The sequence below is a fragment of the Zootoca vivipara genome, chromosome 13, assembly GCF_965207765.1.
Source record: "Zootoca vivipara chromosome 13, rZooViv2.hap1.1, whole genome shotgun sequence".
Lineage (NCBI taxonomy): Eukaryota > Metazoa > Chordata > Lepidosauria > Squamata > Lacertidae > Zootoca > Zootoca vivipara.
Genome location: NC_142596.1, coordinates 3,516,716 through 3,538,246, shown reverse-complemented (window position 1 = coordinate 3,538,246; position 21,531 = coordinate 3,516,716). Strand labels below are relative to the sequence as shown.

The following is a 21,531-nucleotide window of genomic DNA, read 5'->3' as shown; positions in this document are numbered from 1 at the left end:
AGAGCACCGCCAAAAGCATTTATCAATCAGGCTTGGTTTATTCTGTTGACCACTAAAAGAACAGCTAGAATGTTATTTCTCCAGAAGGCAAGCTTTTCAAAGATAGACCAATCATATAGGGTTTATTGGGGTGGAACTGTGGTCTGAGTAAACCAGCAAGTATTTTTAAACAAAGCATGCTTAAATAACTCTTGGCGTGGTCTGGGAAAGTATTTCCACTTCCACTGTTTTATATAAGCACTTCAAACTGACCAACAAGCCAAACTTGGAACCATCCACGAGACAGCTGAGGCATTATGGTGCCCCTGCTTTGGACAGTATCAAAGGTGCTTTCTTACCAGAATGTGCAAAAGAAAACCAGAGCTCAGCCCTCTTTCAACAAGCCGGAAACAGAGCTATTTTAAGCCCTGCAAGTTATTTATTCCTTTTACAGATTTCATTTATTTTCCCCCTCAACTCTTTAGAGTTGTAAAAACTCAAAGAGTCTCCAACACATACAAATGCCAGCTTATGTGTCATCATGGCCTGAACTCAGTTTTAACCACAGTCTCTTGGCAATGCTTTAAAAAAAAATCTGTGCCACCTTGATGTTGGAAAGATGGCTTGGAAGAGACCTTCTGCATTTTCCGTGAAAAATATAAGAACGAAACCTCACTCCCCTCTCCTTATTCATTTTCTCTCATTCTTCTGGCTCTCTCTTCACTGCAAAATATTCACGAAGTCAAGTCATCTTGACATCAGTTTATTTCCAAAAGAATATTTGATGTTTCCATATTGGGTAACTCCTGAAATTTAATTTTCCTGAGCCAGATAAATGACCTCAACCTATTTGACCTGGGTTAACCAAGTGGGGTTGCTTCCTTGGAAATTCCAAAACACAGCAAAGCTGACCCCCCCCCCCAAAAAAAACCACTCTAAAAATGAAAATTAAAAAAATCCTCATTTCCAAAACTTGGGGGACTGCCCAGAGCTGACGGTTATATAGTTTCCAGTCTGGTTATATTTTTAGTTTTTCTTCTGACTATCAGTGCGGTGAACCTAGGCACACAGCAAGCTTTAAGGCTTGGAGAAGATCAGTTTAAGTAAGGTTCTGAGAAAGAAGGAGGGAAGGAGAAATTAAGAAGGAGAAATTAAGGCTCATAAACAATCCAATATATTGACAGCCAAGGATCTAGCCCTGACCAAGTGGTGTCCCTCTGTTGTATAATGCAGTGTTGTTGTTGTTTTGGGGGGTGATTGTTCCAAAAACCTGTCATTCCATGTCCTTGTGAAGAATTGTGAATAATTCAGAACATGATCCTGTACAAGATCTACTCACTGAAGATTTTGTAGAAAGATTTTGTGGAAAGCCGGACACACCATGAAATATTTGCCCAAACACACACACACAAAAAAAATCTGGTGATGGCTAAAACCAGGGCTGAGTCATGGGTGGACCTTATCCCTGGCCACGCTGTGTTGAGGGGGGAGAGAATCAACAGCTACTCCGCATGGAAGACTAGCCTGCCCATCCCACTATGACAGATTATGGTGGAACCCATGACTCAGTCACAACACATCACTATCAGTATGGGAACCTCACACATATGACAGAGTGCACAGCCCATGTCGTGCACACTTAAAAGCTCACCAGAGGGAACTCTGGTGATGGGAAATGATGGAGAAAGGGTGCTTTGTTCAAAACAGCCTGGTGTCAGAAGACACATGTGAATCTGAGCACATTGCTACCATATCTCTGCCCACAGCCTTGACAATTAAAATACATATCTAAATAGTTAACAAAATAGAAGAATTCCTTTCAGTAGCACCTTAGAGACCAACTAAGTTTGTTATTGGTATGAGCGTTTGTGTGCATGCACACTTCTTCAGATACGAAGAAGCGTGCATGCACACGAAAGCTAATACCAATACGGTAACAAACTTAGTTGGTCTCTAAGGTGCTACTGGAAGGAATTTTTTCATTTTGTTTCGACTACGGCAGACCAACATGGCCACCTACCTGTAACTAAATAGTTAACAGTTAACACTGAATTCTGATTTTTTTGATATAAAAAAACCTTTATGAATTAATGCAAAAATGGAACAAAGCAGACCTATGAACACAAACACATGAGAATGTCATGGATCAGAAATGGGCTGATGCATCCCGCAGGGGGGTGGACTAAATGAACCTTGGGTTCCCTTCCAACTTTACCATTCTATGATTCTATTATTCCATCCCTCAGCAGGTGACACACAGGAGCCTTGGGCCCAATAAAGCCTCAGACTTTGGCCTGGCTCCATCGTCTGAGCAATCTGTTAATTGCTTTCAGACTGCCCAAACTTGTCACTGGTTGCTTTGCCTCCAGATCAGCAGTTGTAAATGTACCAAAAAGCAGAGCAGGGATGAGCAGGGTACACCAAGCCAGAAGTGCCTACAGGCTACGTATTGTTTAGTAAAACAATACAAATGACTCAGAGCCAACCAGAGCACTGCAGGGGAAGACAAAAGCACACCAGAGCTGCTGCTCAACAGCTCCATACCAAAGAAGATTCCTTTCAGACATGAAATTAAGCTGTTGATGCCAGTTCTCACAAATGCAAAGGAGTTAGTTGGCAAACCTGTTTCTGGATTATTCCATTGCAGATTATAGGCATAGCACATGTGATTGAACTTTCCATTTGCAGGGAATAAATAGTTCCGCAGCTTTAAGGCGGTCTCCCTTGGCAAAGCCGTCAGGGCGGCGGCGGCGAGGGCAACGATCCATGCTCCGTGTTGCGAGACTGCTGCGGCCGTTTTTTCCGCAGCTTTGGGGCTTTTTTCTAGAGAAAAGTTCCTTGGCCCTCCAGTGTACCAGCCATTCCAAACCACTGGCTCCCAGTAGGGTCCAGTTCAAATTCAATGTGTTGGTTCAGATTTTTTAAATTTTAAATGATCTGGCTATCTCAGGGACCACTGTTTCCCATACGACTCTGCCCAAACACTCAGGTGGTGTGATATGATACCATGAGTTCATAACAAAATAAAAAAATTCCTTCCAGTAGCACCTTAGAGACCAACTAAGTTGACTGTTATAATGTGGGAAGTAAAGAGGAAAGGAGGTATCCCTTTGATTTTCCACTGAATATGAAAACACAGGAGAGAAGGATGGGCACAATTAAGCAGTTTACAGCAACCCCAGGCAATTAAAATACAGCATACAACTACTGTACCATGAATGAAGCATCTGAAAAATTGTTTCATCGGCTGATATTTCAACACTAGACTTGTGTTCAGGCTGACAAAGTGCAATTACTGTTGGGTGGCATTACAAACTCATTGCCTTCACCTTATAAAAGCTTCTTCCTGAAATCAAAAGCTGGGCTTTTGTAACCCCTGGATACACATGCATTTACAAGTGTCTTTGTTGGTAAAGAATGTGAGCTGCATTCCAGAAAGCAATATTTTAAAGAGTTTGGATTTTCAGTAGAGCCCCTGCTTGATTCAATTATTACTGCTTGATTTATCACCTGCCTTTCAACTGATCAAGTATAAGTGTGACTGTTACCAATATAGGTTCCTTCTTACAATAAGGAAACTGTGGGCTGCTCAGTAACATGAGAAGGGCTTGGCTTTGACAATCCACCTGCCTCTGGCCCCTTGGATCATTGCTTGCTGCTCTGGAACTTGCTCCCTTCCCACGCTGGACCAGATGCCCTCCTGAGCCACTTTGATGGGCAGACCTCTGAGTCCTGGAACCCAACTGCCTGCAGCATAGCCCTTGTTGAAGTCTGATGGAAGTGGAGGGCTGCTGTTGTGGATGCAGTTGTGCGGGAAAGATTCCCTGAGGGCAGAATGTTTGGAAACTGCTATTCTATGCCAGGGATAGGCTGTGCAGTTTTGGCTTTGCCAGACCACACAGAGTCCACGGTCTCCAGTCTAAGCAAGAGATTACATTTAATTTTTGTAAAAAAAAAGTTTGAGCAAGTGTTTGCTCTCTGATAAGTTAACTTTTCCCCCAAGAGATCACACTTACTTACTGCAATGTCTGTACACAAGAGATGAGGCAAGGGGTTTCCTGTCTAAGACTTTGCGGTATGAAACTTCTTGAAGGCCATGTGATGCAATTAACAAAATCAAGCAGCTAAAATGTTTTTAGAAATTCAAGCTTCCAGTGAGACAGATCACATGACCAGATCTTCTGTACCACAAAACTCCTTGGTGATGTAAGGCTGGCATGCATAGCAGAAGTGTCCTCCCTGGCTCTGTTCCCTCCATGGCTAGCTTTGAATGGGGGGCGGGTGTTCTAATGGGAGAACATAGCAAATGTGCTGCTCACTATCAGGGACCTTTTCTTCCTTTTAAAAAGATCAGAAAGTACAAGTAGAGTGTTCAAAGGGTGTGGTTAAGACTCTGAAGGCAAGACTAGAAGAAGATCTGAGCACGGGGATCCTTTCAGCTCTTGATAGCGGGGCTGCAGGCTGGGATGGGCAAATCTGTCAATCTCGATTTCAGTTTCTCATTTTTTTCAAGTTCAGCTCTCCACATTTACACATAAAGTGTGTAGATTGATTGATTGATTGATTGCTTACATATTCATCATCAGCATCTGGGTGTGAATTTCTCCTGATTACATGCAATTTTGTACAATACATACAGATTTGCAAGCAATCACCCCCACTATAACACATTTTGGTATGTTATTTTCACCAACATATGCATTTTTGTAAACATCACTTGGCTGGAAAACTGCACTGCAAAAGTTATAGAAGTGTGACTTTTGAAAAATGGATGTGCTGTGCTCTGGGTTTCATTTTTAAAAATGTCTGTTAATTGCAAACGAGATCTGATTCCCCTGTGGTCCTTGCTGGAGGGCCTGGATGGTGAGCCAGAGACTTCAGTGACTCAGGTTGCTAATTTGGGGGATTGGTGTTGTGTTGAATCTGGCGCCCCCTCGCCCCTGCCAATCACAGAGGGGGAGGAGGGGGCCAGAGCAGCCCGATTTTGGGCTGATCCTGGATCAGCTGATCGCCCCTGCCAGTCGAGGAGGGGGAGGGGGGTCGGAGCAGCCCGATTTCAGGCTGATCCTGGTCCCCCCTCACCCCTGAACGACCATGGCTTGCCTTGCCCCCCCTAGTTTTCATCCTGGGTACACCCCTGGCTCTTCAACCTAGGAATGTAGCCCAACTAGGAGAAAGAAAACTATGATCCTAAACCTCCCCTGCCTTCTGGAATGTCTTTGGGAGAAGAAAAGGCTCAGGAGTAAAACCTGGAGTGGAGTCCCCAAGGTGGTTGGATGGCATTTTGTACTGTACAGTGCCTCCCGCCAACTCCTACAGCCAAGCTTGCTCTGCTTTCCTTTGGACCACGTCAGCGAGGCTGGTGTTCATGCATCCCAGGACCTCCCTACACACTGCACAGGCTTGCACCCAAGGGAGGTAACTTCAGTGCTGCTGTTTTCTCAACCCTCAGTACAAGTGCCTGGGAGGGAACCATGGCTTTGGTCATTGCACCCGTACAATACATAGTAGCTGGTTGGCAGTCCTAGCTGGGTGTCTGGACTTCATTTCCCTGCAGCCCAAAGAAGGCAAAACAAATGCCTGGCACCTCTGTCTGTAATGGTGTCCCCCTCTCCTTCATTGAGGCTTTGCAGGAAAACTGCCCAGTGGACACAATCCACAAGAACTGCTTAGATTTATTCATTTAATTTGCCTCCAGCACTCAATGTCGAGAGCACAGCTTCAGAAACTATTCCTTTGTTGCTAGTTGATACTGTTAATGTTACCATTTTTTTCTTTTTCAGCCCAAGTGTATCTTCTGTGGTGTAGTGGTTAAGAGTGGTAGACTTGTAATCTGGGGAACCAGGTTCGTGTCTCCGCTCCTCCATATGCAGCTGCTGGGTGACCTTGGGCTAGTCACACTTCTCCGATGCCTCAGCCCCACTCACCTCACAGAGTGTTTGTTGTGGGCAAGGAAGGGAAAGGAGAATGTTAGCTGCTTTGAGACTCCTTCAGGTAGTGATAAAGCGGGATATCAACTCCAAACTCCTCCTCCTCCTCTTCTTCTTCTGTACATAAACCACCAAAATAGCAAGCTTTGCAAAACACAGGATACGTTTGTCTGGCCTCTGTGCCTGCACTTAAATAACCCTCATTGTCCGACCGTTGTCTCACAATATGCAGTAAGATAATGATCTCACTGACCACGTGAGGCATGTCTCCAGCAAAAGCCAAGTGGGTGACCAGCAAGTTACAAAAATAGAAGTGTACACAGAGGGAGAAATCCCTCAAGAATTGCTTCTGAAATGGTTGCACTTAAATTTGGGTTGTGGTTTCTCCTTTCTTCTTTGGCTGGGTCAGCAAGAGCTGACATCCAAACAGCTGATCCAGGATTATTTGGAGTGGAAAAGGAGGAAAAACACGGAGTCCTGCATAAAGTTATAAAACAGAACTGGGAACCATGTGGCCAACATGGACGCATTCCAGGTTTCCAGGTTTGGACCTGCACCAAACGTGCAAAGCCAGACAACAGAAAAATGCATTTGTGCTTGAAAGTGTGGAAACAATGCTTTCTCTTCAAACAGATTCTGAATTGTTGTTTTATATTAATGTTTTGAATGTCAAGTTGGCACTTGTTTTGTCCTCCCAGTAAAAAACCACACCATATACCCGAGTATATTTTCCTATGACTTTTGAGAACTGCTCATGTGCTGAATATGGAAATCATCTACTTGGGTCCTCCTCTTTGTCCCAAAGTCCTGATGGGCTAGGACCAAGGCAAAAGCCTTTTTCATGGTCACACCCAAACCCTGTGACTTCTTGCTCAATGAGGCCATCTTCTGTCACTGGGCTAAGACCTTCCTCTCTAGGAAGGCCTTTTTTTCTGGGTTCATTTAAACATTGGTTTTAAATTTTCCAAATTGGTCCTTTGTGGTTGCTTTCATTTTAATGATGTGCCAGGTGTTTTTGTTGTAATTCTCATTTCTTTCCTTTTGGTAGCCACCTTCAACATTTTACATCTTTTAAATAAATAAATAGCAGTATCTAGTGTGATGCTCTAAAGACTGGCATGTTCTCCCTGAACACTGGTTTAACATCTCTGTAGCACCAATATGACGAAGCTGCCTTGCTACCAAGAGGGATCCCCCTCTTGTGGCCAGCTTCCCCTGAGTGTGAGGGAGGAGGAGCTGCTGGCCATTAATGCAGCGCCATGCTGGGCTCTGCACTCAGCCTCCTCCTGATGATGTGACGTCATTTGGGTTACAGTTGATAAATGCCCCATTCTGATCAATTATTTGCTTCTGTGTTTTGCCTATACTGTATACAGGTATAAGAACCAAACAGCCTTGGCTGCTTTCATTTTTGACAAAAAGGATCATAGTGGGGGGGGTGGGTTAACCCTTTCTTCCACATGCCATTGTCCCACTGAAATTCCCTCCAGCTGTTTTTCACCTTGAAGATATAATTTACTACAAATACTGTAGTACCTTTCGGGGCAAATAATAGCTTGGGGTGAATTTTGGCATGAAAACAGGTGGGGAGGAAAGGATTAGACATCACACATTGTGTTTCCAATCTGGAATGAGGTCACATATTTTTATCGAAAAAGATAATGGACAGTGCTGGAGACACTTAAGCAACAAAATGTATGCTTAAAGCAATGTATAACCTGCATTGTAAATTGTGTGGCCTATTTCTATCGATGCAGCAGTTGAAGCAAGTAGAAATTGGGTTTTATTGCCCAAGTAACTTGTTCTCCCTTCTCTCACTATCAGAAAAGGTCTCTTGCAAGTCATGGGAGACACTGGAATGGGGCATCTTCAGAGTGTTGCATTGCAATCCCTTGTGTAGCTCAGCAGTTCCACCTAAGGGAAGGGAAGCTTCTGCACAAGATATGGCTTGGCTCTGGTCACACACCCTTTTTAGGTATATCCTTGATGGAAAGAGGATCAGTTAAGCCTGAACCTAGCACGGAACTAAGCCCATGTTTGCAACTAGTGTGGATGGTCAGACAATGCAGGATTGAATGGTTCCCCAGGAACAAAAGAAATCAAAATTCAATCCATCCTACCTAAATTTTGAACCAAGACACAGCTCTTCTTGAAAATTCACTCTCTTTCAAATTTTGTGATACCATTCTCCGGTCAGGAAATGCATGCAAAACTATATACATTTAGGGAAACTGTGCGTAGACTTGGTTATGTTAGTGAAAACATACATACATTATGGAAATTTACTTGCAAAATGTGTATATTATTGCATACAAAATGTTTGTTAGGTTTTATTTTGTTCTTTAATGCAAATTGATGTTGTAAACTGAAATTGACATTGGAAAAATGAGAAACTGAGACATCAAAACTGACTGGCTCCTCTTTCCCCATTTCCTGAGGCCAGGGGAAAGAGTTCTAAGTGGGATTTTTAGCAGTTTTTGATTTGCAATCCCCTCCCTTATCTGCAGACTGGTGGAACGATTTTAGCTTGTGATTTGAGGTTTGTATAGTCTGGTCTTGAATTACTGTGGATTTGAGTTTATTATGTACATAGAGGAGATTTAACATACAAGGGAGTTTTCCATTTTTAGATCTAAAGGAATACTTCCTGGCCTGCAAATACATTACTGAGTAGGGGTGCCAGCTCTATGGGGCCGAAGGTGACTTTGCTCCCCTAATATCTGCTAGGAGGGGATCCCCCTCTTGTGGCCAGCTTCCCCTGAGTGTGAGGGAGGAGGAGCTGCTGGCCATTAATGCAGCGCCATGCTGGGCTCTGCACTCAGCCTCCTCCTGATGATGTGACGTCATGTTGCATGCTGGGCCCCCTCAATCTTGGGCACAAGTCAGTATCTCTGGTGCTGAGTGAGTTGTCCTTGGCCTTTGTGGAACCCACTTAGAAGGTATTTGAGTCCTTTTCTCATGGTGCCTTCCTTGACTGCCAGTGGTAGAGCATCTGTTTTGTATGAAGAAGGTCCCAGATTCAATCCCAAAGATCTTAAAGTAGGGCTGAGAGAGACTCCCTCCCTGAAACCCTGAAACCAGCCAGTAGAGCAAATACTGAGCTACATGGGCTTATTTCATTAGAGGACAGCTTCCTATGCGCCTGTGTTCATGCCCAAGTGCTTAGAGAGACATTTCTGACTCACAATTGCAGTTATCTGCAACAGATTACTTGGGTCTTTGCCCCAGAGGGTTAGCCTAACCTTGTTAAATCAGTTTGTCTTCTCCTTTTGGTGAATTGATATTGTTCTTTTTAAAAAAAACATTAAATATCTAATACATTTTGCCCTCTTAGTTTTCTGTCACAAAAGTGGAAAACAAAGCCTACTGTCTCGATTGTGAGCTTGATATGTTAACAGGTCTAATTAGTCACTTGGCACTCCCTTGTCATTATCTCTAGCTAATGTTGCCAAGGAACTGATATGAAGCCATTTGGCTCATTATCGAGAAGAGTTTGGAAGGGGGAATTGTGGGTGTTGGATAAATAGGCGCCAGAGACAGAAAATCCTTCACCAGTTATTCTTTTGTCCAAAGGGCAATTTATTAAAACGAGAGCTATAATGCAGAGCAACTAAAGCAAGAGACCACACTGGACCTTCATACTGAGAGTCTAGATTCCAATAGGAAAGACTTCTTCATGCATTGCCTTTTCAGATGTATACCCAAGATGATTTAATTCTTCACACACCTAAAAATATAAAGTGCCAATATGGCAAACTGGGTGGAAGGTTGGAAGCATTTGTATTGTACAGGTGCTCTCAAATTGGCTATCACTTCCTGTTGAATACTCTGGATAGCAACAGCTAGGTGTTTTGCTGTCTAACATGTGAAATGGTGTAGGGATTCTACTTTAAACTTCCCAGATCAGATTGTGGATGGTAAGCCAAGGACCTCTTCTCATATTACTTGGTATACACTTTAGATATTACAAGTGTACAGATAGGGATTTAGTTTTCTCTCAGTTTCTCATTTTCTAATCTTAAATTCAGTTCCTTATAGTTCCCCATTTGCTATAGAATTAACTTTATTTCTTCAGAAGTCCTCACAAAAATTCATCAGCATTTTAGTGTGAATTGACAAAGCAGGGCCTAACACTTTTTCTGGTGTGCTATTTTCACTAATATGTGCATTTTTACCCAAGCGTATGCATTTCTGAACAATTTTCTTGGTTGGAGAAAAGCATTGCAAAATTCAGAGAAGTGCAAATTATGAAGGGTGGCTGCAGTTTTGTCTAGGTTTTGTTTTGGGAAGTATAAATTGCTTTTAAATGTAAACTGAATCAAATTTCTTCCCCTTCCCTCACAGGCAGGTACACAGGATTGGCTGCAGCTCCCTTTCATGGAGTAGGAAACCTGGGCAGAGTGATCCTCTTACTAGTTCCTTTCCCAATCACCTCAGCCCTTGGGTATCATCCAATACTGCCTTTGCTTGGTTCACACACAAGGCTGCAACTATGTTTGCTGAATGTGCCCCAATACAGAAAAGCATGTCTGCAAACACACAGCAGGAGTGCATTTGATGGAAGGAAACACAACATCTCTCAATCTTTGCCAGCTATTCAAGACAAAATATCTTGCTTGGGTTAAGGAATGTCAGCTTTTCTATGTGTAAAAGGACGAACCCTTTCCCGTGAGCAGACATTTATCAGCAACAGCATATCCAAACTTAAAGAGCTGGGTCATCCCATTCCCTATTTTTAAAAGCAATGAGGGCTTGAGGAGGATGTGGTAGTATATGAACAGGAATTGAGGAAGAAAATGTAAACCATCAACAGAGAAGTTCTTCCCCTCCCTGTAGAGACAAAGCATTTTCTTCCCCTCAGAGCTAGACTAAGACTTTGTGGTGCTTGAGACAGAACATCTTACGTGTGAAATAACCACTGGAAAGGGCAATTGTGGAAGCCTTGCAATGAAAGGCATAGCACAGTTTACTTGCACAGCTCTTATTAATATCACTGGGGCTCACGCTGGCAGGCTTCCCAGTGGACTGGGCTTTCTGTTTCTCATTGAACAGTATAATGGCCTTGATTACAGGTGGCTCTGGTGTCTTTCTTTCATTGCTCTGACTGGAATCAAATTTCACTTCTTTTGCATTTTAGAATGCACTCCTTTCCCTTGACCTACAGAAATTATCAGGACTTTTGTCAAGATCTATGGAATCCTGGGCTCCCATAGGAAGCAAACTGAAGAGGATTTGGAGAACTCCTGCCAGGGAAACTGGCCGCCCCTCCAGGCAAGCGTAATTATTTATTTTTATTATTGCCTTAAGGGCTTTGGTGATAAGACACCAAGAGGGAAATTCTGGGGAAATCTAGATAGATATCTCCTGTGCTACCATGTGACGCTTGTTTTGGTTTAGATCAGCACTAAATTTGAAAAAAAGGAGAAGAAAGTTGAGAGAACTTGAAGTTCCCCTCCCTGAAGAGAAAGCTCTTGTTTCTAAGAATTGTTGGAAGGGCACTCAGCACCTACTCAGAGGCTGATTGTCCCAGCAGAGGGGGCCAATGTTTTGAATCTAACACAGGCCTTCAGCAACTGAAAAGGGAAACCAATTTATCTGTTGTTAAGAATGTTTTGTCATGGTCAATGGTATTTCCATGCTAGTAGGATATTCCTGCCTTTGTGCCTTTTTTTGCAAAAATGGCTCTCCAGAGTCAATAACAAGATATGCTGTTCACATGTCCTGGATGGCAAAGAGAGATGGGATGCTGCTTCCCTCAATTGTTCTTGTTTCTTAAGTAAGGCTACATGCACAGGAATCTTGTGGCATTAAGTGCTGTACAGTAACTGCCTCTTGGGTTGAGAGCCAGGTTCGGCCCCTCTGACATTGCAGGGGGCCTGGGGGAGGCTGTTTACCTGTTGGTGAGGTACAGAGCTGTGGCTGAAGCAAAATTTCAAAACTAGTTCAAACTCTGGCACATGTTCTAGTTTGAGTTATGTTTTATAATTCCCCCATCATATTTGCTCTTCACATTTCATTGATGTCAGCATGTGATTTCTGACTAGTTTTGTATGATGCCCTTCCCTGCAGCTCCAATGGAGTATTTTCTGGTTGAGTGATGAATTGATTAAATGAAATGGAGGAAGTCAGCAGATATTTTATACAATGCTATTGCAAATCAGCTGTCAGATTCTGTCAAATATGAACGGGTGCTGCATGCCAGGTGGTAGGGCTGCATCTCAATGATTGGTGACTAAATGCGACTCAGATGTTATCCCCAAAGTATTTGGAGTGGTACAGAAACCTCTTGGCTTGTTTCTCATTGCCCACCCCCCTTACAACCTCTAATTGTCTAAAACTCAGAATGGGGCCAGGGGCTTACCCTACACCCACAAATACAGTTCCTTCTAGAGCTCCAGTAAGGTAAAAATGCTGCAGGACTGCAAGGCTATAATTTAATTCTATATTTAAAAGCACCACCAGACTATGATCTCTAAACATCATAGTTGCTCTTCCAATAATTCCTGTAGTCAGTCCTATGGAAGGAAGCTCGGGCAACCCCACGAGCCACCAATTTTTGCAGTCATTGTAATTTTTATATTGGCAACAACTCTGTGAAGTGAGTCAGGCTGAGGGTTGGGAGGATGGGGTTTCAGTATTGTAGGGGGTCAAAGTCTGTTAGTGTTTTTAAATTTACTGTAGTATTTTTTATATAGCTTGTAACTCATCTTGAGACTGTTTTGTAAATGGTATCTTTTAAAAAATCTATTAACTATAATTTCTAGTTCCCCAGGTACCGTGATGCCATATTTTTTTTAGTTATACACCAAAGATTTTTAAGTACACTCTTGAAAATGTAAACTATTATTAAAGTATGATGAACAACTTGTGTTTATGAACACATGGGCAGCACTCACTCATTTGGCTGACAAAACAGTGCTACTGCTGTAAGATCTAAGGGACATCTGAAGCTACGGTACGTACTCATATTGAAGGCTTTGTTTGTGTATTCCATGCTGGGGGTGAGGGTGCTCTGCACTGTCAGTCTAAATTCTGTGCTATAAAAACTGTAACCTGTGTAGATTATACAAGATAAGCAGATGTATAAGAATTCTGTGAGTCTAGTCTTGAGAAGGAGTTGGAAAGCAAAACAGAGCCCCACTACTTTTGCGGAGGTAGAGCAGGCATTTCAGGTCTACTTGTTCTTGTTCTCTTACACTTATATTTCATCAAGCTAGAAACTTGGCCCTTCTTAAATTGAAGTTGGACTACACAATGAGCTGATTTCCATGCTTGGTGCCATGCTCTATTTTTATCTGTGATCCCAGAGAATGACAGTACAAACCCACCCCTGCCCAGTTTTCCACTCGCTCCAGCAGTCTTCTTTTCTCTTCCGGCATTTGAGTTTAGATTTCTTTATCATTGTGCAATGGGAAAACTACTATTTATGAGCACAGCAGCCCAAAGGGAAAAGACAGGAGAGACACACACATCTAACAAGTACAAGGTGTCTCTGTCTGAGTGTAATCAATCATTAGGTGATCCTCTGCTTTTTGCCTGAAGGGCTCCTCTTAACTTTCACCTGGCATATAAAATGCTGAACAAGATATTCTGGTCTTGCAAGGTGTGTGAGTGACCCTGTTCCATCACAACTTTGTTCCTGCAGGAACTGAGACACACTGGGGGTAGGTATTATTGAGGCAGAAATTTGCAGTGCTTTGGAGCCAAGGTCCTCAGCACAAACAACAAATGCTGAGTCCAAGAAGGCCAAAACAGCTGAAGTTTTGGGTTGATTGTCAGGGTCTGCATCCTTCCATTTTAGGGAGGCAAATGGTCGTGTGTGGGCAGGGTGGCCTGGACGAATGGTGCTAAATAAATAAATAATAAACCAACAGTAAGAAGTATTTAGCTGAGTGTTAGATGGAGAAATAGAAAATTAGCTCCATCTCACCAGTCATAATGTGAACTATTTTCCTTCTCTCCTGAAGTTCAAGTTCTCAGTGTGAATTATTGCCTGTTTTTTCAGGAGCCCTATGAAATCCAAATCCAAGCATGCTTCAGGGGAGCCACCAAAAAGTGGAAGCACCAAAGCAGAATTTCAGCTAGAATCTACTTGGGTCCTGTTCATACTGTCATCCCTTCTCTTTTGAACAGATAGCTTTTGCATCTTTTTGTAGATCTTGATTATTTATTTATTTATTTATTTATTTCATTTAATTTCATTTCCCAAGCTGCCCCAGGGTAGCTTGCATGACTAATTCTGTAAAATACAGCACACAATAAAGAAAATACAATTCCTAAAAACTGGGGGGGGGCACTGAAAATATTTATGGGCAGCAAAATACTTCCAGTATTTTCCACTCTCCATTATCTTCCAAAGGTCTGAATGATGAAGTATACCTAAGCTGGCATTGAAAGATTACTTCGCAATCTTGCTCATTCACTGATTCATACATTAGAGACAGTGCAGTGCAGTGGTTAGTGTGTCAGACTAGGGCCCGGAAGACCAGATAGAAATCTGCACTCGGCCATGAAGCCTTGAGCCAGTCATCTTGCCTCTCAGCCAAATCTACCTCACAGGGTTGTTGTGGAGATTAAATGAGGAGGGGAGAACCATGTGAGCCTCCTTGGGCTCCTGGGAGAAAAAGGTGGGATATAAAGGCAGACAATCGATTTAGAAAGCATAGCATAACCATACACAGCAGGATTAGACTTCAAGTCCCATGATGGAGTGCAACTGCAAGTACCGGTAACATGAAGACATAACTGAAGACATATGAGCTTGATCATTTTGAACACAGCCCAGCAAAACCCACCTTTTCCCCCTTTTTCTGGACCAGGGTGAGAGGAATGCTTGGGAAATTCCGCTGGATATTGACAAAACTGATCTAGCTTTGCTAGCTCACACACTAACTCCATTGTGTAAATACAGCTTTAGTTCGCTCCTTGTGGCAGCTATTTCTGCATGCTGAAGCACCCACATGAAACAGATCAATTGAATTGCTTTCCACTTTGCTTGAAACATTTTTTGACAAAATGTGGTGATAAAACAGCCTGATCCACATGGGGAGCTGTCCCACAATTTACGGTAGCTGACCTCTTTGAGGTAGCTATAATGTGTAAAGTAGGACCAATATAAAAAGGGAGGGGTGATTTTCGCAAACATCTTGTCAGTGTTGAAAGGTCACACCCACTATTTGTGAAGCGTTACTCTAGATAGGCTTCCTTTGTTCTCATTTACCTGATTCACATCCATTTCCTAGTATCATGTACTGCAGGGGTCCCCAGACTTACCCGCCTGCGGGCCGGAGGGCGGGGAAGTGCGCGCGCAGTGGGCCGGAGGGTGGGGGAGTGCGCGACAGTGCACATGCGCACACCCATTTACTGGCGCGGTGGCGCGCTTCCAGGCCGAAAAAATCAGCGACAATTGTTTGTGCGCATGCGTATGGGCCTCCCCCGACCCGGAAGTGCACCTCCCCCGACCCAGAAGTGCACCGGAAATTACCTCTTCTGGGTCGGGAGAGGCCCATACGCATGCGCAGAAACGATTTTCGGTGATTTTTTCCCAGATCTGGAAGTGCGCCGCCGCGCCGCGCGCCACAAGAGCAGGCGGCAGCAGCGGGCGCCGGGGGTCATCGCGGGCCGGATTGGGAGGCCAATTGGGCCGCATCCGGCCCCTGGGCCGTAGTCTGGGGACCCCTGATGTACTGTATGTGGGCGCTCCTGGAAGCCGCATTCACTTTAAACAAGCTTTATTTGCCCTCAACAGTATCAGCACTTAAAGTCCAAATCCAATTCATGAGCCTCACAATGTGATCCTATTCACAATATGATTCCAAAATGGCTGAGGACATTGAAGGAGGAGGGTGTTTGAACTGGGAGAAAATTTCTGTGTAGTTTTATAACAACTGGGATGGCTTATTTGATATAATGTATTTGATAGAAAATAGGGACCGAGGTGGCGCTTTTGGTTAAACCACTGAGCCTAGGGCTTGCCGATCAGAAGGTCGGCGGTTTGAATCCCTGTGACGGGGTGAGCTCCCGTTGCTCCTGCCAACCTAGCAGTTCAAAAGCACGCAAAGTGCAAGTAGATAAATAGGAACCGCTACAGCGGGAAGGTAAACGGCGTTTCCGTGTGCTGCTCTGGTTCGCCAGAAGTGGCTTTGTCATGCTGGCCACATGACCTGGAAGCTGTATGCCGGCTCCCTCGGCCAATAATGCGAGATGAGCGCGCAACCCAAGAGTCGGTCACGACTGGACCTAATGGTCAGGGGTCCCTTTACATTCTGTGTTATAGGTGTTGTTGTGGTTTTTTTACATTTGCCATGATTCTGTTTTCATCCTGAAAACTGAAATACCGGTAGGTGTGCATCCAGCGCAGCCCTTTTGCAAACTTTTCATTCGCTGCCTCTCTATCCCAAGACTACCTCTCTCAGTACACAGGGCCCTTCAACAAAACCTAGCCACTTTTTGGAAATGGAGCAAGACCTCCCACCTTGGGGACTTGAAGATAAAAAGGGGAATGGGTGGCACTGTGGTCTAAACCACTGGGCCTCTTTGGCTGGCTGATCGGAAGGTTGGCGGTTCGAATCCGCATGACGGGGTGAGCTCCCATTGCTCTGTCCCAACTCCTGCCAACCTAGCAGTTTGAAAGCATGCCAGTGCAAGCAGATAAATAGGTACCGCTGTGACGGGAAGGTAAACGGCATTTCTGTGCGATCTGGTTTCCATCACGGTGCTCCATTACACCAGAAGCAGTTTAGTCCTGCTGGCCACATGATCTGGAAAGCTATCTGTGGACAACTGCCTGAAAGCAGAGATGAGCACTGCACCCCATAGTCGCCTTTGACTGGACTTAACTGTCCAGGGGTCCTTTACCTTTACCAACCTTTACCAACCAAATGATCAAGGGGATGGAGCAACTTTTCTATGACCAAAGAAGCATTGGTCGGCAACCTAAAGCCCATGGGCCACAAGCAGCCCACAGGGGTTATTTAACCAGCCCACGAGCTGTCCCCGAACCGAGCTGCCCACTCAGTGAGTCCCCATGCACTGCACTAAACCAGTGCTGCACAGCACAGGGACTCACTTCCGCGACGCTGGAAATCACGTCTGTGCATGCGCAGATGCCAGAAATTGGGGGGGCCTGCTCATGCGCACGCACGATCCAGCCCATGGAGGAATCTCCGCTGGAGTGAACCAGCCCAGGCAAGGTAAACCTTGCCGACCCGTTACAGAGAAAAGACAAGTAAGAGGCGACATGACAGTAGCTTATAAAATTATGCATGGTATGGGGAAAGTGGAGAGAGAAACTCTCTCCCTCTCTCATAACACACAAACTCATGGACATCCAATGAAGCTGAATGTTGGAAGATTCAGGACAGATAAAAGAAAATTCTTCATGCAGCACATGGTTAAACTATGGAATTTGCAGCAAGAAGCAATGATGATCGCCACCAGGGATAGCTTTAAAAGAGGATGGGACAAATTCAGGGAGGGTGTCTATCTGTGTCTGCTGGCTGCAATGGCTATGCTCTTCCTTCATGTTTGGAGGCAGTATGCTTCCCAATACCAGCTGATGCTTCACTCATGTCCTACTTGCAGACATCCCATAGGCTTTGGGGGTGGGGAGGGAGAGAAAGGATTTTACCTGGCATACACCTCTCTACCTGTCAGGCTGCTGTCCTTGTCAATAATATTTGATTGGAAACATCTCTGCTCATGAAAAAGCCCAGAAGGGCAGGTGACTTCATGCATAGCTGTTATAAATGAGCATTTCCTGTCCTCCTTTTACTTTCTCTTGGCAAGAACTGTTGTAGTTTGGACTGCCCTTCTGAGCCAACAACTATCCCTACGACCAGTGAAATAAGAATTAATGTGAGCTCCTGTCCTTGAGCACCACTGCAAAATGCTTTGTCATTATGAAGGGTGGACTGGCGGAATATTAGCCCCCTCAAACTGTTTTCAAAGGAGGACCCACTCCTTGCCAAGAAGGGGAATTTGGGAAGGCCCGTTTTCCTCTTGTCTCTGGGGTCCTGCCTGAGTAGGAAATGGTTAAACAAAGAAGCTTGAAAGCCTTTGGGATTCAGCCTACAACCAAGCCCTGTCACTCTGTTTTCCATCTAGCTCTAGCAACACAAACAGCACAACTAAATCCTGCAGTGCAGAAGGAAACAAGTGAATGAGGCGAGCTTCTTTTTTAATAGTAAGAACAACAAAGGAGAGCAGGGCAGCAAGCCAATGTCCCTATATGACTCGTACTTCCCCAGCCCATTCTTGAATGACGTCTGCTAGCTCTTTCCTCCCCTCCCTCTCCCCAGAGGCATGAGCTGCCAAGCCCTCCTTCTCAGTATCAAAGAGAGGAGTTTTCCCAGCAGCATCCTCTGCTTCAGTTTACAGTCAGTTTACAAGCTTAAAATCCCTTTGTCTCCATGTTTAAAGGAAGCGAAGGAAAAGTTTGGGCAAGAGCATAGTGTGGTGTGATTCATCTACGATTTGCCAGCTTTGAGTAGCAACAGAGAGGATAGCTATTATTCATTAAACATGTAAGCTCCAGAAAGGGAGGGTGTCAGGAGAGGCAACTCAAAGGATGCAAACTTGGAAGAAATACCCTTTCAAAAAAGGGAACTTAATTCTAAATCAAGCATTTAGGACTGAGGTGCCCTGTTTGTTTTTAGAGGACTATGGAGGGTGGTGTTAATTGTTCTTTGGAAAGCATGTTTTTAATGGCATTGATTACCTTTGCTTGCCGTTACCAAGCAAAGCCCTGGTTTACAGGTTATTCCAGAGGTTACTACAAAATGGGAGGAAGGGCGGGTCAGAAGCAGCTCAACAGTGAGGCAGCAACTCACCTCGCCTCCAGCTGCTGCTTGGGTGTGGTTACAGGTGGCAGAATGAGAGGCGGGCAGATCCAAGCCATGGAGTATAACCCACCAGGAAGTTCTCCCAGCCGCTTGAAACTAAAGGGAGTTCCTAGGCCAGGGCATGGCTGTGCTTGCACAGTTCCTGACCATTTCGAAGGGTCTTTCATGGAAGAACTTCCTGGTGGGTTGTGCCCCATGTTGTGGGAGGGACTGCCCTTTATATCTTATGCCAAAGGCACCAAACTGCCTTGGGTCATCATGGTATTCTGCAAAATCATTAACCCACAACACAACTACAAGTGGGTAACCAGCAGCCACTGGTCTTATGAACTGAAAAGCAGGGCCAACTGTTAAATAAGGAGAGCAGGTGGGGGGGGGAGTCAGAAACTGCTGGCTGTTGCCATTGACTTCCTTGCACTCTAACTTGCAGCTCCCTTGATAAGAGCAAAAGTGGAAACAATAAGCCCCAGCCATGGTTGGTGTTGAAAAGGAGGCCAGGCACATAATACTTTCTAGCAGCATTAAAGTTTTACTCATTGTGGCCAATGTATTGCCAAGATGATTTTTCCCCTCCTTGTGTCAATTTGTTGAAGAAAAGAGGTGACAATATTTTTGAGACTATTGTTGACAGTTTTTGTTCTGTCAACATCAGGGTACACTTTGCTTTAAGCACTAACAGCTCTATTCTTCTCTGTGTTGGTTACTCTTGGGTGCCCCGTTTCTGCTTATGGATTCTGATCAATACCCCTCCCTCCTTTTCATTCTTTTAATTTCTAGGCCACCTTTTGGGCGTCGGTACCAGAAGGTCCACTGCAGAGACACCATAGAAATGGAGACAGTACTGAAAGACAGTACTTAAAATATAGAGAGCACAGAAATACCCCACGTCTCCACCTCACTGCAAAACAAACAACCAAACAGCAACAACACCCACATGCTCCTTTTCCTAGAAGGGGCTGTGCTGCTGGCTATGAGTGGAGGAAGCTGAAACAATGCCTGGAAATAGGGCATGGGTCAAGGAGGGAGCAGAGATAGTGAAGAAAGGAGGGCAGCAGGTCACAGTTACACTTCTGTGTTTATTATTAAGGACAGGCTTGGCTGAACTACCTGTTACTGAAGCAACAAGAGCTGCACTGTAAGTTTTTAGGTTTACAGTTTTTCTCTTTAACTTGTCGCGGACTTCAGCCACTTTCTCTTCCCTCCCTCTCCTCCCAACAAAGCTATTGGAAACAGGCCAGCCAGTCACTAACCTGTGTGGGTCCTCAGGTGAGCCTTCAGATGGGACGACTTGCCGTAAACCTTTTCGCATCCCGCATAGTGGCATTTATGCTTTTTCTGAGGTAATAATTCGGGCTCAGTCCGGCATCTTCCTCGCCGGCTTCTTTGCCTGGGGCTTGGCTGACTCGCTGCCACCAAGCTGGGAGGTGTGGCTGCTCTGCCTCCTCCACGTTTGCCGGCCAGCAAGACACTTTCTTCGCCCAACTCTTTGTGGGAAAGAGAAGAAGTCCCCCCTCGGTCAGTGCTCTCCAGATTCTCCCCCGGAGGCGAGGAAAGCTTTAGTGGGACGTGCTGGTTGAGGTCGGCTAAAATGCTGGCCACGGCATATACGGAGGAGCCACCTCCATTGTCTCTCCCAACCTCTTTCACTTCGGATTTCTCAGCTCTGTTTGAGATGATGCGGGGAGCAGCTCTCCCAACCGGCTGAGGGGCCGGTTCCCTCATGGGGCTATGGATTATAGCACGGCTGGACATTGAGACAAGGCACTCGGCGGCAAAGTAGGCGGCTGTTGCCATTCTTCACGCCTCCTGAGGTGTATAAATCAACTGCAGTTTTTCCTTTTGTGTTAACCTTCAAGAAACCCACATACACGCTCCTGAAGATTTCCTCTTTGTAGAAAATGAGATAGCTGGCTCCACAGCTCCCTGAAAAGTACTTTCTTTGTATGGGTCACACCCAGTTTCTCTCTTTCTGAAGAGGAAAGGCATCCAGGGAAAACACCAAGCAAAACACCCCCGTCCGGAACAGCTTTTTTGTCTGAAACAAAATTAATGACGGTTGTCCACAATAACAAGCCTGCAGTTCCTCCAGTCTCCCGGGTGCATTCTGACGGCAGGACTGAGCGAGCTGGTCCGTTATTACTCCTTGGATTGCTTCAGACCCTCACAGGGGTGTGGCTTTGCCAAACATCTGGCTGTGATGTCACATCGAAGCTCTATCCTGAGCTGATCAGGTTAGCAGCAAGCGGAGACTTCAGCTGCTGCTGAAGCAGCTGCTCCTGCTGCAGGCAGCCGCCCAAGAGCCAGCGGAGAGAATAGAGCAGCAGCAACGCAGAGCGAGCGATGTGGCTGTGAACTTGAGTTTGGACAGAGCATAAGAGCAAGTTAAATGAAAGGAAGGAGCTGATTGGCTTGAGGTTAGCCAATCAAAATGAAAAGATCCACATTTGCACTTTACTATGGGCTAATGCATTTCCCCCCCCCCCGCCCCGTATGACCCAACAGAAGGCAAGAAATTCAAGATTACTCTTAGGCTTCTCTTATGCAAGACAAAATATCTCCTTGCAGAAAGAGGTTGCCTTTTCCTCTGGCAAAAAACAGTACATGTGCAATTGAAAAGCTTTCTTTTGTGTACATGCTGTCATGCGCAAAGTGACTAATGATGTAAGTAACTTGTGCTGCGGTCATTAACCTCTCATTTGTTTTCAGGCACATTCCTTCTGCGGAGCCTTCACAACTTGAGGGCACAATACAGTAAAGTGTTTACTAGGGAAGGGCAATTT

The 21,531-nt window shown here is 44.8% G+C and overlaps 1 protein-coding gene across 1 annotated transcript in view; it reads right to left on the bottom strand.

Annotated features, from left to right (window-relative positions):
* The window catches only part of KLF13 (KLF transcription factor 13), a 40,457-nt gene extending 19,363 nt beyond the window's left edge, over window positions 1-21,094 (bottom strand). Inside the window, exon 1 of the mRNA XM_035131247.3 lies at window positions 20,002-21,094. Within this exon, the coding sequence (XP_034987138.3) occupies window positions 20,002-20,545 (544 nt within the window). The 5' untranslated portion in view covers window positions 20,546-21,094. The remainder of the gene's footprint in view (window positions 1-20,001) is intronic.
* Between the last annotated feature and the right edge of the window lie 437 nt (window positions 21,095-21,531).